The sequence below is a fragment of the Clinocottus analis genome, unplaced genomic scaffold, assembly GCF_023055335.1.
Source record: "Clinocottus analis isolate CAN_PGR_092001 unplaced genomic scaffold, fCliAna1.0.p SCAF_8, whole genome shotgun sequence".
NCBI classification, from domain to species: domain Eukaryota; kingdom Metazoa; phylum Chordata; class Actinopteri; order Perciformes; family Cottidae; genus Clinocottus; species Clinocottus analis.
The window spans coordinates 11,102,270-11,112,605 of record NW_027176240.1 but is presented as its reverse complement, the minus strand read 5'-3'; the positions used below and the strand labels follow the sequence as shown (position 1 = coordinate 11,112,605).

Below are 10,336 nucleotides of genomic sequence, written 5' to 3'. Positions count from 1 at the left end.
AAGACGGGTTTTGTAACTCCTCTCTTCTTGCATTGGAAAGGTGTGTCAGAAGGGCATTCGGATGCTGTTAGATCCCACAAGCAATTCATTTGAAGGCTGGGCCCTTGAAGTCTATTGTAATCCACATGACTTTTACAGCTGACCTTCATGCTCTGTGAAAGTCACAACGACCAACTTTCAGCAGCAGTCTTTCAAGGCATATAAATAGTAAAAGCAACCTCTCTGAGACCTCACGTAGAACTAAATCAAATAAAAATGATTACATGTTATCTCTCACGGAACCGAAACCTTCATCAACAACAAACCTTCATCCTCCATCAGTGTCACACTGTGCTGCATCACATAACAGGCAGGTCAAGGGCAACATATCATGTGCATTTGCATGTTGGCATTGTGCAACAAATACACACATGAAAGGTTATTTCAGTGACAGATATGACACGTAAGGCATCCCCATCTGAAGACAAGGTCTTACGGCCTTTTGGTGACACATGTCTGATTCAGATGTCAATTGGTTCCTAAGTGATCAGGATGGATGACTGAGCACAGGGGGATACCGGGAGGGAATCTAACACCAAGCAACAGTTTACTTACGCTTTTCATTCAGCGGGAGGTAAAAGAGAAAAAGAAAGAAAAAAAAATAAACGTACACTTTCATTCATCCCCTGGGGAATTTCCTCTCTGCATTTGACCCATCCTTGACGAAGGAGCAGTGGGCTGCCCTGTGAGGCGCCCGGGGAGCAACGAGGGGTTAAGTGTCGTGCTCAGAGACACTTCGACGTGTGAACTGTGGGGGGACTGGGGATCAAACCGGCTACCTTGTGGTAACGGGACGACCTCTCATCCCCCTGAGCTACAGCCGCCCTGGATGAACATTGAAATAAAAGGAGAACTTCACCACACACTTACTGTAGAAAAAACATTACAATTGTACTTGAGGTAAACAAACACAAGGGTGGATAGAGGGAGATGGCGTTATTGATGTAAATCCTGGTATAATGTAGGAAAATATGGCATCAAAAGACAGATTGCTTGACAGATTATGATCAAATGTCATTCTGTAAGCAAGCAGGAGTAAGGCGAAAAGAGGAAAAGACACAGAGAGGGAGAAGAGGAAAGGGATAGACACAAGGCTTCCCAGAGCCAGTGAGTATTTATAGATCAGATATAGTCAGAACCTCTGCCTGGCAGCAGCAGTGTGCTCCTTGTTGCTCCTGCTGATGTCTCTGTACACATCCGACACGGCTCTGACTCAGTGGAGAACATCAGGAGAGGATTTGATGGTAATGGCAGAGTGGCGAGCTGACGACCAACTCACTAAATGAGATTCTGCATGAATGGAGCCAGAGACATTGCTGGTTACACAATACAATACACAACATGTGAGTTATTACTAGTAGGGAGGAACGAATCAGGAATGACATGATAATTATTAACTCTGATTAAGGACCGTATATAAATATTGATGAGTTTCTGGAGAACAGGCGGACTATACAATATCCTTGATGTCAGTGAATTGGCTTAACAACCACTTTCTTCATGAGTTGTTCCTGATCCACTGACACAAATGTCTCATCCATGATGTTAGTGTTGCTGATTTGGTGGCTTTATTGCTAATATGAGCAACTTTTGGAGCTTGTGCTGCTAGCTTCTTTCATTGAATAATTTTGTAATTATTTAGTTTGTCTTTCATGTTCCAGCCATAATCCAGTCATTCCTGATACGTCCCTCACTTTCTAACTCATACATTGCAAAGTGTTGCTATATTGCTTTTTCCCACATGTGGGAAATGTTGAGCGAACTCTCCATTGTCATATTCATTTTTTGACAAACGTGTACTTTTTTTATGATCTCCCAAAAAAAGTGTCCAAAGCAATTTATAAATAGATGTTTTTCTTTCTGGATACGTCCCCGCTCTCCTCTCTCTCTCTCTCTCTCTCTCTCTCTCTCTCTCTCTCTCTCTCTCTCTCTCTCTCTCTCTCTCTCTCTCTCTCTCTCTCTGTCTGCGTGTGTGTGTGTGTGTGTGTGTGTGTGTGTGTGTGTGTGTGTGTGTGTGTGTGTGTGTGTGTGTGTGTGTGTGCCTGCGCGCGTGCCAGCCCATGTGAGAGTGCCGACCAGAAGCGCGCTTTTGGTTCACTCAGCTCCTGGATGCCGAGAGCGCACGCAGAAACAGACACGGGGGAAAACAACTTATGTCTCTCTCTCTCTCTCTTTATTTTGTATCTATGGCAAATCCATCATGACTTCTTAGCGGTATACTTGTAGCCATCGTACGTGAAGGCGTACAACAAACCCACTGTTGATTTCACACATAGAATCGCCAATATATCAGCTTTTTGCCACAGTTCCACATTCCGGCGCACACGGGGACAATGAAGGCGAAAAACCGTGACCAAAGCTTATCGGACTCCAGAGAGCTGGACGGATCCTATGACCAGCTCACGGGTGAGTAACCGGCGTCTGAAACACCGGCGCATGTTGTCCGATTGTCTGCACACACAAAAAGATTCAATATGTCAGGCTGATGATGTGAGAGGAGCCGGGTCCACCGAACTTCAGATGGCTTTGAAATGTCTCAACTTGCTCGTCATTCATCTCATCACTAAACAAACTAAATACATATACTGACAATTTATTTGAAGAGCAAGTTTATGTGGAGGCTACGTTTACATCTTTCTCGCTACTTAAATTATTCGCTTCCGGGGTAACACTCTTTTTATTGATGTGGTTGCTGTGTTACCAAAAGTAGTGGACCATTTGTAATATACATGTGCTACTAGCCTACTTTGGGCAAATAACTGCATTTAATTATGATTTATGATGAAAGAGAGAATGGCGACGAGTTGAAAAAAATGACATACAATTGGAAAAAAATACACATTGAATCTTGTAATGTCATTGTTGCATGTCGGTGTGGTTGCATAATGTGGTGCGTAACGTTAGATGAATTTGAATACAACAGTGTATTTGTTGCTGGCCCTGGATCAGCTATGGGAGACCTCCTTATTGTCGCTGTCTTGGCTGTAAAGGCGCCGCGGGGCATATACCACCTGTCTGACCGATCTGATGCGTGATGTGCGGAGCAGATTCTCTGCTTTGGTTTGCTATCGCTTCTGACTCATATCGCTGCGAGCCTTATCTGTCGAAGTCTGTGTTTTATAGTTTAAAAAAGAGCTGATATTATCTGCAAGCACAGCAGACACCTGAGCGACACTTAATGGCATGGACTCTCAAACAGAGCACATTTGTTCGTGCGCACCTTCGTTTGCTGCTGTTAGCTCTTTAGATTTGAAAAAAAAAACGTGTCCCTATTGTGCTCGTGTGTGTGTGTGTGTGTGTGTGTGTGTGTGTGTGTGTGTGTGTGTGTGTGTGTGTGTGTGTGTGTGTGTGTGTACACATCCATTTTTATCGCGTTATAATGAAGCACATCATTGAGTGGAATCATATACCTGCTCCTCATGTGAGCTGTGCACTCTCTTCAGGTGTTTCCCTGTCACCACAGCCTCCCATTGTCACGTTAGACACAGCTCTCCTCTACTTATGTGAGCGCCGTTTGCATGTTAATTGCCAGCTGCTTAAAGAAAATGCTTGTTTTAATGCCTGCACACATCTCAGGCCTGCAGAGCGAACCAGTGGCTGTCCAGACAGCTGTGTGCCTCTGGCTCCATGGGAACATATAATCTCATTTGCACAAGTCCTTCCATTAGCAGCTAAACAGCCCTCTGTCACAAATTGAATGGTTACCAAATTAAGAAAAGATTGCAAGGTGTCTCAGTGAAACCCTGTGTGTGTGCGTGCAACCAACATTCAGTATGTGTGTGTATCTTGTGCTGGGTTTATCTTTGGGTATGTGTGTGTGTGTGGGTGTGTTCAGAGGCAGCAGCTTCACTTTTGTACAGTCCAGTGGTGAAAGTTACAAAAAAGAAAAGAATTTGTTCTGCCGAATTGAAAAACATCCATCAGGCTTTACTACTCAATATGGGGATTGTAAATTATGTCAGCCAGCCCACACAGTGTGCTGGCCGTCATGCCTGCACACACAGTGAGCTTTGCAGGGCTTCTAAGAGACTACACAACACACTTCAGCAGTTTGACTTCTCTTTTTTCTCCTACCGGCATGGAACTTTTCCTTTGGCTCTGTAATCAATTGCAGATTAGTGTGCAACACACACCTGAGAATGTAATGCATTACGGGGGATTAGTAAATGTGACAGTGAAGGAGATTAAACTTTCTGCAATGTAAATCTAACCTCCTCAGAATAATCATTATTTCGTCTTCAATCTTTCCTCTTTCATCCCCCCTCTCCTCAGTCCAGCTTGTGGAAGTGGTCCCTTGTGTCTGACTGTCCGCAAGAAGTCATATTGCTTTTTTAATACTAGAGCAAGGAGAGGGACCAAGTCATTCGGTGTGGCGGAGCAATTTACTTGTGGCATAGTTTTTAATGACTTTTTCAAAGCTTTGAATTGTTAATTAATCTTTGCAAGACGCTGTCAACTCGAAAACATACTTAGCCCCGATGGTTTGCATGGTTATTAAGGCCGGCTCTCCGACCAAGGAGAGGCAATGTAATGAAGATGTGATGCAACTAAATCTGTGGTGAAAAATTGCTGCTCGTGGGATTTTTCATATTATAGACACAGCTGCCCGCAAAGTGGCCTGGTCTGTGTGTGTGTTTCTGTGTGTGTGTGTGTGTGTGTGTGTGTGTGTGTGTGTTTGTGTGTGAGAGAGAGAGAGAGCGAGAGAGAGAGAGAGAGAGAGAGAGAGAGAGAGAGAGAGAGAGAGATAGAACAGGTGATTTTCTGCATAATTCACACTAAAATGCAAAAGTATAGGCTGTAGTGTGATGTGAGTGCTTGACTTGAGAGAATGGATTCCTAAATGGGTTCTTTTGTGTGGGAAGGACAGCTACAGGTGAGTCACTCTTCTTACTTACAGCGAGATAGAGATAGTGTGTGTGTGCGTGTGTGCGCCCGTGTGTGTGTGTGTGTGTGTGTGTGTGTGTGTGTGTGTGTGTGTGTGTGTGTGTGCTGAAAGCAAAGCTGACCTGTGTTCCTTCAAGGTAGTGTGGGTGGTCTCCTATCACCATTTGAGTGAAATGTAACCCTCTAGAAATAACTCCCTCTCAGCCTGCTACATTGTACTGTAAGCGCGCCGCACAGTGTGTGTGTGTGTGTGTGTGTGTGTATGTGTGCATGTGTCGGCGTGTGTGGTAGCCTGGCGTTCCTCGTTGTGTTGAAGAGCACCGGCTGAGAGAGATGAGAGGTAATTATAGAAGCGTGGTGCAGTAATCTCCTCTTCCACCTCACAAGCCATATTCAAGAGGAATCATATCACCTACACACGCACGCACGCACGCACGCACGCACGCACGCACGCACGCACGCACGCACACAATGGCTTCTCTGCATAGAATACTGTCGAAAGGCTGAATCAGTTTGGATTGGCAGCCGGTCTGCCAACCATCCCTTTGTTCCTGCGAGATCCTAATAGTGGGCATTATCTCATCCTGGTGTTTTTGAATATTTCATTAAAACTTGTGAGGTGTATTGTTTGTTTGCCTTGTGGACTTCGCTTTAACATGGCAGGGATAATCACTTCCACTTTTGCGGGCTCTGAAAAACTGTGATTGACCATTTTCAAACATTTTATGGACACAACAATGAATTGATGGTCTCATTATTTGTTCATGAAAATATTGAAGTCCTATTTATGACCTTGAAGTGTATTTGTATATTCTTCGGTGAATTCATGTTCTCGTAGTTTTTTTTCATACGTATTTGGATGTTCAGCTCAAAAATATGTACTCATATTAAATATAGGAAACGGTAAAAAATAAACAGAGGACTCCAGTAAACGGGACATTCACGTTTTTATTTGTCAATGTGTGCAAATTGTAAAGACACTCATGTTTAAGACACTATTGTGTATAAACACCTTCCTGTTTGTGTGAGTGTGTGTGTGTGTGTTTGAGATTGTTCAGTGTTTGGAGGATAAATCAGGGAACGAAGTCCATCTCTCAGATTAGCTCCATGTCCATTTTTGCAAAGTGAGCACATTGCCCAACTTGCAAAAGTCAGCACAATTATACGCACCACTTACACACTGGGGAAAATAAGTGCAGATTTAAACACACACACACACACACACGCACACACACACACACACACACACGCACGCACGCACGCACGCACGCACGCACACGCGCACACAAAACCTGCATTCTCTCTCTGACCAGCAGATGGCGATTCCTCCGGTTGCAAAAATAAGTTTGTTCGTATGGAAGTCTATGAGAAAATGCCTCTACTTCTCACTTGATTTATCTCAGTAAACATTATGAATATGAGTTTATGGGCTCAATCATCAGGTTCAAATCTTCTTCAATACAGCAAGATGTTCATTTCGTAAATTATGTTCCATCTTGAGTCAAATAGACCATAAAGCGGAGTATGCTTTAAGGCGGGCTTACTGTGATTGACATGTCGCTACCGTTACCGTCAAAAACAACATCGTGGCGAAATCACCAAACTTAAGGCTTTCAAACGAAAGTCCACAAACAATGGTTGATGTCACGATGACTTTGTCTCGATGGCTAGGTCACGATGACTACGTCGCGTTGGCTACGTCACGTTGGCTACGTCACGTTGGCTACGTCACGTTGGCTACGTCACGATGGCTTCATCACAATGACTACGTGTCAATGGCTACGTCACGATGGCTACGTCACGATGACTTTGTCTTGATGACTTTGTCTTGATGACTTTGTCTTGATGGCTACGTCACGATGGCTACGTCACGATAGCTACATCACGATGACTATGTCACGATAGCTACGTCACGCTGACTACGACACGCTGACTACGTCTCGATGGCTACGTCACGTTGGCTACGTCACGATGATTACGTCACGATGGTTACCTCACAATGACTACGTCACGTTGGCTATGTCACGATGGCTACGTCACGATGGCTACGTCACGATGGCTACGTCACGATGGCTACGTCACGATGCCAAGTCGCAATGGCTACCTCCACTTCTTATCCATGTGTTTGAGAAATGTTGCAAGCACAATTAGGCACATTTTCATCAACTGGTTGATAAATTACGCTAAGAAGATTAATCAGAAGTGGACTAATATTGCTTCTTCTTCTACTTCACAATGTGTATGATACTAATACTGATGGGGTGACGTATTTCTTACTTAATGTAAAAAATATGTCGAACGTCCTCTACAGTTGACTTGTCTCAAGCAGCTCAGCTGTCAGATGGAGGAGAGATGTTGAGCCTTTGATGACTTTGGAGAGCTCATTTCTCTCACACACACGCACACTCATTTCATAATGAGCAATTTCAAAAGCTCTGACACTCATACCCGTGCCAGGGAAAAAAAACAATAGCCGAGAGAGAGGGTAAAGGTGTTGAGGTGAACAACAATAGAGTAGCTGGTCTGGAAGCTACATAACACACACCCCAACCTTCTGATTGATGCCCACGGCCCCTATGGTGAAAATAATAATTTACAATTGCGAGACCAAAACGATTCCAGGGCTGAGATTGCTTTCATAATCGAGCCTGACAGAGGGAGTTTAGCCTGGAGTCACATTCTCAGCATGTTGACGGTTTCTGCTGCAGCTAGAAGCGTAATGGCCACTGGCACTAATTAAAAGACTTGATTTAATGTGTCAACCGATGTACCGTGACATGTGTGACATACACTGCCTCGTCAGGGATCCTCTCTGGGTTCCTGGGCCCGAGTTGCTCCTGGAAGTGCCAGGATGGCGGATGTGACATGACTGGATTCCTACATGGAGGAATGCTTGGAGTGGTTCACTTATGGCTTATATGTCACATTGGCTGAATCATTGTGGGAAGCAAAGAAGGAAATAATAACGAAAGATGGGAAGGAAGGAGAGGGGGAGAGAAAGGATGGAAGATGAGTTAGTTGGCAGACTGTATAGTCTGTGTTTGACCTGTTATAAAAGCTCTTCCTGACAATCATATCCCGCCAATGCATCAGTACAGTCTGACCTGTAATGACATGGGTGCTGCCACCTGAGCTCTCTCTAGCATTCATCTGTATGCCTCTTCATGTAAAGTGGATGTTTGCATGTAGAAATAAAGGAGTTCACACTATGTAATTGCCAATTTGTCTTCCTTCTTCTCTCCCTAATGTTCCCTACATTTCTAAATATTTTGACTGACAGTCCCTACCTTAGCTGCACTCTCTATTTCCCTCTCACTCTATCGCACTCCTCCCCCCCACTCTGTCTCCACACTCACAGATCTGATTAAATAATAATAATATTATATACATTTCTGTCTAACAGTGTCTTCAGTGTCTCATTGTACGTGTCCTGGTTCATCCCACCTCTACTTCCCTGCTCTCCATTCATTGACCACCCTTTTTAGCGGCATCACCCCCCCCCCCCGCCCCTCCTCCTCCCAGCCCCTCTACTTCTTTGACTCTCTCAGGCCACAGTGGGACCAGTAGCCTAATGGGCCTGGAAGCCGGCGTCAATCCTAACAAGTTTTAATCTTTGACCAAATCTACGGAGGCGCTGGGAGATAGTTAATTAAAATAAACCCTGCTCACCTCTCCCCTCTCCCCTGACCCTTCTCTGTAAACACATTCAATTATAAATGCCTGCAGGGAGAAGAGAAGAGAAGAAGAGAGAAGAAGAGGGGTGAAGATGAAGAATGAAGCAAAGGGAGATGGGAAGGTGGGCAGGAGAAGTATAATTGGCCAATGAAAAGTCTATGTACATCTGAGGATGAAGGAATAAAGGGGCAGCGGATGAATTTAAATAAATATTTCATTAATTGTTTGATAAACGTCATCAGTCTGATGCTTTTTCCTTGTCAGATATTCATCAACAAGTGACTGATTGATCGGCAGACTCCAAGTGTCTCCGAGTGTGACGGAGCCCCGTGTCATTCATTGTGTGTCTCTCTCTGGCTTTGCTGTACTGTCACTCACATCATCTTATCCGCATTACAGGATGATTTCCTGTCCATTCGCTCAGCCGCTCTCCATTAGACTGATCGTAGCTCATCAGTATGGAGAAGAGACCAGCAGATAGCCACACAATGTTACCGTGTAACGCTATGTAGGTCCCCACCCGGTTCCCCTTTCTTCATGCACTTTGACTCATGTTGTATATGTGTGTGTGTGTGTGTGTGTGTGTGTGTGTGTGTGTGTGTGTGTGTGTGTGTGTGTGTGTGTGTGTAAGAGAGTCCTTTGTCATCAGAGGTTATCGGGTTGCACGTCTCAGATTGAAGATAGGGGATTACTGGGTGTGCGTGTGTTGTGTGGGTGAAGCTGTAAACATTTGTGTAGAGGTTGTCTGAAGGGCACTCGTGACTGCCATCGAAATGACGTGTGTAGAAGTGTGGGCAGCGAGCTTTCTCCTTTCTTTTTTATTCATTTAAGTGGTGCATTTGTGAGTTTGAACAAAAGATGTACATATGATTTTAAGAATATTCTGCCTTCCCCTTCATTGTGAAAAGTAAAGAGGGCACAAATAAGGACACAGTAGTCGCCTTTTCATTTGTGTATTTTTTATCCATTTTGAAGTATCACATTAGAAAAGCTGTATGGAAAAGGTTGTTTTTTCCTTTTGTTGGAAAAAGAGTTAAGGCCCTAAATGCGATATGAAAACACCTTTGTCCACAAGAATCTGAGGTATAGAAAACATACGTACCTCACATCACTGATCAGCTGGTTCTGCTGTCACAGTCCTCAGATATTACCATAACGCGCAAATATTTGTCTTGAAACATGACTGATAGCAGCTGACAAGAAAGTACAGTTAAAGGTTTCCTTGCTGTCCTCTTTTAATTGTTCTCTCGTAGATCGGATAGATGTCCAACTTGCTGTGTTTCTGGTTTGCAACTTCTTCTTCTGCTTTGTTGGCAGATAACAGTAATGCATGGCCCATAGCGCCAACATCTGACAAAACTACACTGTAGCCTAGTTTAAACTATCCAAACCACTTCATGCAAAACATTTGCATTCATTTTCTACGACATTTCAAAAGTTTGCTTGACAGTTGAATGGAAAAACATGGCTCAGGACTGACTGTGACCGTGTTGTGAAACGGCCTGCTGAGGACATTTACTCTATTCACTGAAGGTTCTTCAGTAACAACTTCAGTGATTGACAGCACAGCAGAGAGCGATAAGGAGGTAGAGGTGATTAGAGGAAGCCTGGGGTTTGCTCTTGTCAAAACCAAAATCTCGCACGCACGCACGCACGCACGCACGCACGCACGCACGCACGCACGCACGCACGCACGCACGCACGCACGCACGCACGCACGCACGCACGCACGGTTTTT

At 44.3% G+C, this 10,336-nt stretch overlaps 1 protein-coding gene across 2 annotated transcripts in view; it reads left to right on the top strand.

The window, feature by feature from the left end:
* Positions 1–2,157: 2,157 nt before the first annotated feature.
* The window catches only part of LOC137779524 (A-type potassium channel modulatory protein KCNIP2), an 81,963-nt gene continuing 73,784 nt past the window's right edge, over positions 2,158–10,336 (top strand). For both annotated transcript variants that reach the window (XM_068567375.1, XM_068567372.1), the window contains exon 1: positions 2,158–2,445. In XM_068567375.1, coding sequence (XP_068423476.1) covers positions 2,373–2,445 — 73 coding nt within the window. In that variant the 5' untranslated portion in view covers positions 2,158–2,372. The remainder of the gene's footprint in view (positions 2,446–10,336) is intronic.